The sequence below is a fragment of the Propithecus coquereli genome, unplaced genomic scaffold, assembly GCF_000956105.1.
Source record: "Propithecus coquereli isolate 6110/MARCELLA unplaced genomic scaffold, Pcoq_1.0 Scaffold279, whole genome shotgun sequence".
Taxonomy (NCBI): Eukaryota; Metazoa; Chordata; class Mammalia; order Primates; family Indriidae; genus Propithecus; species Propithecus coquereli.
The window spans coordinates 489578-494372 of NW_012148385.1; the positions used below are offsets into that span (position 1 = coordinate 489578).

Here is a 4795-nt window from a genome sequence, read left to right on the forward strand (position 1 = left end):
TTTTCTTTTTTGGTCTTTCCCCCATCCTTCTGTTCCATGTTTGAGATTAATGGCAGCTGGTGCCCAAGAGCATTTGCTTTCCTTGATTCAATGTTGGAAAAAAGGTAACAGTGTTTATAGGAATGATTTTAATATAAAAATTTAGTTGAGCAAGATTAGGAAAATACCACCGATGGTCATGTTCGTTTATTTCTACCTTCTACTTTTCATCCACTTGGATTGAGAAAACAAGAAAAGCATTAAGGTTAGGAGAGTTAACAGTAAATGGAAAACAACCGAGAAAGACAACTCCCTGCCATTAGGCTGTGTTTTGTGTAGAGACAGAAGCCACTATTTGCTTCCAAACCAGCCCATCCAGTTTAGAATAAGAGAGATCGTAACCTTATGCTTGGGTGCAACAGTTCAGGCCTTTGCTTATTTTGTTTTTACTTATATTTTTGGTGGTGGTAATGGTTGAGGGTGAGAGGAAATAAGAGGTCAATATATATTTATCAGCTTTATAAGCATGATACCATGGATTTTTAAAAAAATGATGAACATGTATCAGTTGAACTGATAGGAAAAAGTATTTGATTTCCAAATAGCTTATAGTAATCATTGGGTGATAGTTTTTGATGATCTTGAGAGTCTCCTTGTGAAACTGCTTGGTGTCTTGGGTATTGCAAGCAAGGCCACATTCATGTTTATGTGTTCCCATTTTTATCCTGTCCTTCCCCCATCATAGTGAAGTGCTTACAATCTCAGACATATTTCCCCTACAGCCACCTGGAAGGAAGCCAATAATGTCATTACAGATGGCAGTGTGCCCAGACTATCTTAAAAAAGCATCATCTCTGCTACTAATTAAGTTTCAGGAAGGGTGATATTTGCTTTTATATTAACAAGCATTTTGAAAGGCTGAGGGCAGATATGTTAGAAGCGATCTTATTCCTAAATTCATGCTTAAACTTAATTGTCCTTCAGCTTTCCCACTCTTGAGTTTGGAACACTGTCTGCTGGATGACAAGTGGTTTGGGGAGGAAAAAAGTAGGTAATATTTGCACGTTTTGAATTTCATACTGGGGCCTCAATTTATTTTCCTTTGCTTTTTTTTTTTAGGGTTCTGTACATTGGCCTGGCCTGCAATACAGCTCGCTATATTTATATTTCCTACCTGGAAAATGCCTGGACTGTTCTCCCCATGGAAGTTCTTCAAGGTAAGTTAACAGATGGAATTAGAATTATTTCTCTAACCACCTAAGCTATGACTGTGTAAAAGTCCAGTGGCTTTCAGCATCTGATTCAATAAAGGAAGGGCGGTCCTACCGTTGTAAATAATTTTGAAATGGTTGTTAAGGAGGAGATGACGTCAGCGGGGCTGGGTCCGCAGTTACCCTGAGTGCTGTTCTGGGTTGCACCAAACAAAGCTGGATTTGACCCACACCCTTGTGATTAAACAAAGGAAGAGGAACTCTAGAATAAACTCCCAAATACAGCTTTAGATACACACATTCAAAGGTGGTTTTAAAATATAAAAGGATTTATCTTTTAAAGGTCTTGTCTTTTTGTTTTTGTAGGTTCACTATACTTACTGAATAAAGATTGTCGTTTTTAAAACATTTGTTGATTCATAACTAAAGCATTATAGTCACACTATTATTTTCTCATAAACCTTTTAAATCTTTGCTCAAATATCCTGATATGAGGTCTTTTTTTTTCTTCAGTGTACTGTTTCCCATCAAGATATAACTCTGAAAAAATTCTGAGGAGGCTCTTGCCATGTGGCTTAATAGCACTGAAAACATGGATTTCTATTCAAAGATTATTGCCATGTGAGCTCCTATAATCCTGACTGTGTGCTGAAGAGCCCTGTTAGCAGCTTGGCTAAACCATTTAGTAATTGGCATCATGATTAAAACACAGGTTCAGGACACGATCACTGGAATTGAGGTCTTCAGTGACAGCCCATGCTACTACATCATTAATTGCACTAAACAGTCTGTGATTATATACAATTTCATTAGCTTTGTAGATTGCCATTATCATTTTCCCTTACCCTGAGGATGCGAACGCAGTACAGTCAACATAATTAATTGTCATGATGAGAGATTAAAGATTTTAATCTTTTCAGATGAAGAATTCACAATTATACCTCTAAACAGAATGTACAAAATGCAAGCTTATTCATCAGATTCCCTTGTGGCAATGAAAAAAAGAACTTACCATAATTGAAAGGAGATATAATTTATATTCACATTATAATTATAAAATTCAAATATATATACACTTTGAAGGTGCTTTTCTCAGGTTTGATGCAATGGTATAACTGGTGAAAGGAGATTTTGTTTACAAATATATAGAGAATGGAAATTTGGTCTTATAATAAGAAATTATCGTTTGTAATAATTAGAGCTCTGGAAGGGTCTTGAGAGGAGGCACACATCTCAGCACTGTGTCACTTAAGAATAACAAAGCAATAAACATGAACTGCAGGAAAGAATCATGCAGTAACAACATATGCACCATAATTCTTAAGATTTCCCACCTTTAGTTTCTATTTTGTCCTTGCCTGGTTTCATTGCTTTATTTATTGGTTTGCCACAATGTGCTGACTCTATAGAGATCTGTATACCTACAGAAAAGAAAGCATGCATATTGTAACAATATATGCATATACCTTTTTTCTCCTTCTAATATGAATTACGTGGTACAGGACAGTTTTCATAAGTGACTCAAGAAAAGAAAGTACCCATGAAATGGATAGAGAAATAACAGAAGAATTTTATAAGAGGGGAAAACAAATGCAGTTGTGAATTTAAAAACTCTTTTTTACTGTTAATTTATCAAAGATGACTAAGAGCCAGCCAGCATGTTGAGTTCAGGGAATGTAATAAAATATGTATATATATATATATATATATATATATATATATATATATATATTAACTCATGCCCCAAGGTCTCACTGTCTTGTTCTAGAAGCCAAATGTGTAAAACACATAATTACCACACAGTGTATTAGATGGAATCATAGGAAAATGTGCTGGGTAACAGACAAGGAGCTCTGTGGAAGACATAATTAACTTTATGAAGCAGGGAGTGGGAGGATGAAGACTTTATTGAAAAATTCCCAAAGGAGTCACATGCGCTGGCTTTTGAAGGGCAAGTAGGAATCCACCAGGAGGCTTAAGGAGAGCACACATTCCGGCGTAGGGAAGAGCCATGTGGCGAGCACAGAAGTGGAAAGCAGAGTGGCATCTTCAGGGAACATGATGTGGTGTGCTGTGCCTAGGGCTTGGTGGATTTATCATCTCAGGCTGCCGAGCCAGGACATATTTTTATAATACGGTATGCACCTCAGGGTGTATTATCCCAGGATTTAGGGAGCTGGCCATGTTCTGAATCTAAATAAATTGAACTTCCCATGGCAGGCTACAATTTATACTTCTGTGTTTTATTTTAGTCTACCCTGTGCCAGTAGAAACCTAATTACTGATCTGAAGCAAGTAAGAAAAGAGGATCTGCAAATAGTCTCCTAGTCCAACAGAGGGCTCTGTGATCAGTTTGCACAAAGCTCTTTGTTTGTAAAGCTGGAGGAGATAGTTTAATTCTCTGGCAGAAGTGAGTGCTGAGTACTTTGCACAACAAAAACAAAATGCCCTGCCTTTGGTTGACCCATGCTCACCTCAAGAAAATAGTGGATCCTCCGTGTGGAGTCAATCTTGTGTCACAGGAATAACACTTCTGACTGAAAAAGTTTGTTTTGTTCATCTGGATTCTTCTACCTTTACAAGCCTTGTCCAAAAGAATTTAAAGTCCCTGTGCTCAGAGGAGACTCTCATTAGGATGCAGTAAGGCAGGAAATTATAAGAAAACACTGAATTATTTAATTACAGCACAAGCACACTGTTATATGTACCCCTTCATTCCTTGACTGGAAACGCTACCTGATGATTACCAAAGACCTGGCCTTAGGAAGGGTTGGGGAGTGTGATGTTGACTCTCATTACTGATGATCTTGATACTGAACAGTCAGCACTTTCATTCTTTGGTTCCCAACCAGCAAGAGGGTCTTCTTAAAAGGTATAAGCAGAGTCTATCTGCTCATGCTGTCACCCTTGCCTCATCCCCAAGACACTGGGAGAACTAGTGCTACCTATTGGGCAGCTGAAGGGGAAGAGAAAAAAGATGTGCTTTATTCCCTATCCCCCTTCCTCTTTTGAGTTGCATGTAACCAAGGGTGGAGGAGTCCTGTTATCCTTCCTTCCTTGGAGTTTCTTGATCATCCTCTCAGCATTCTGTCTTCTCAGGCCATGCTGGTAATAATTGGCAGGTGGGTTTGGGAAGAAGCAAATTTCCTCCTCTCTAGTCCTGTAGGAAGGAGGATATGTAGGCATTTATTTGGGAATCAAGGTAAGACCACTAGATGTTGTTTGGTACTGTGAGATCGTTTCTTTCCCATGATCGTTCTCACGTTCAGTAGCCAATATTCTCTTGCAGCCTTATCCTTTTAGCAATTCAGCTACTATTTGCAGCAAACATGTTGTTTGGTAGTCAACTGGTGGCACCACATAAAGAAGCAAAAGATGTACTTCCTGCCCATAAGGCGTCTGCAATTTATTTTAAAAAGACACAGTGGGTCTAAGTGCCTAAAAGCATTGCTGGATGGTGGTGGAGGGTAGGGTAGGGGATTAGTTTATTTTTATTTCTCAAGATCTCATTTTAAAAACCCATAGGCTCAAAAAACAAAAAAAAGGCTGGACGCTGTGGTTCACGCCTGTAATCCTAGCACTCTGGGAGGCCGAGGCAGGCGGAT

General features: G+C 38.5%; 1 protein-coding gene across 1 annotated transcript in view; it reads left to right on the forward strand.

Moving 5' to 3' along the window:
- Positions 1–4795, forward strand: part of MFSD6 (major facilitator superfamily domain containing 6) — a 57649-nt gene that overhangs the window by 36329 nt on the left and 16525 nt on the right. Inside the window, exon 2 of the mRNA XM_012647926.1 lies at positions 1099–1196. Coding sequence (XP_012503380.1) covers positions 1099–1196 — 98 coding nt within the window. The remainder of the gene's footprint in view (positions 1–1098; positions 1197–4795) is intronic.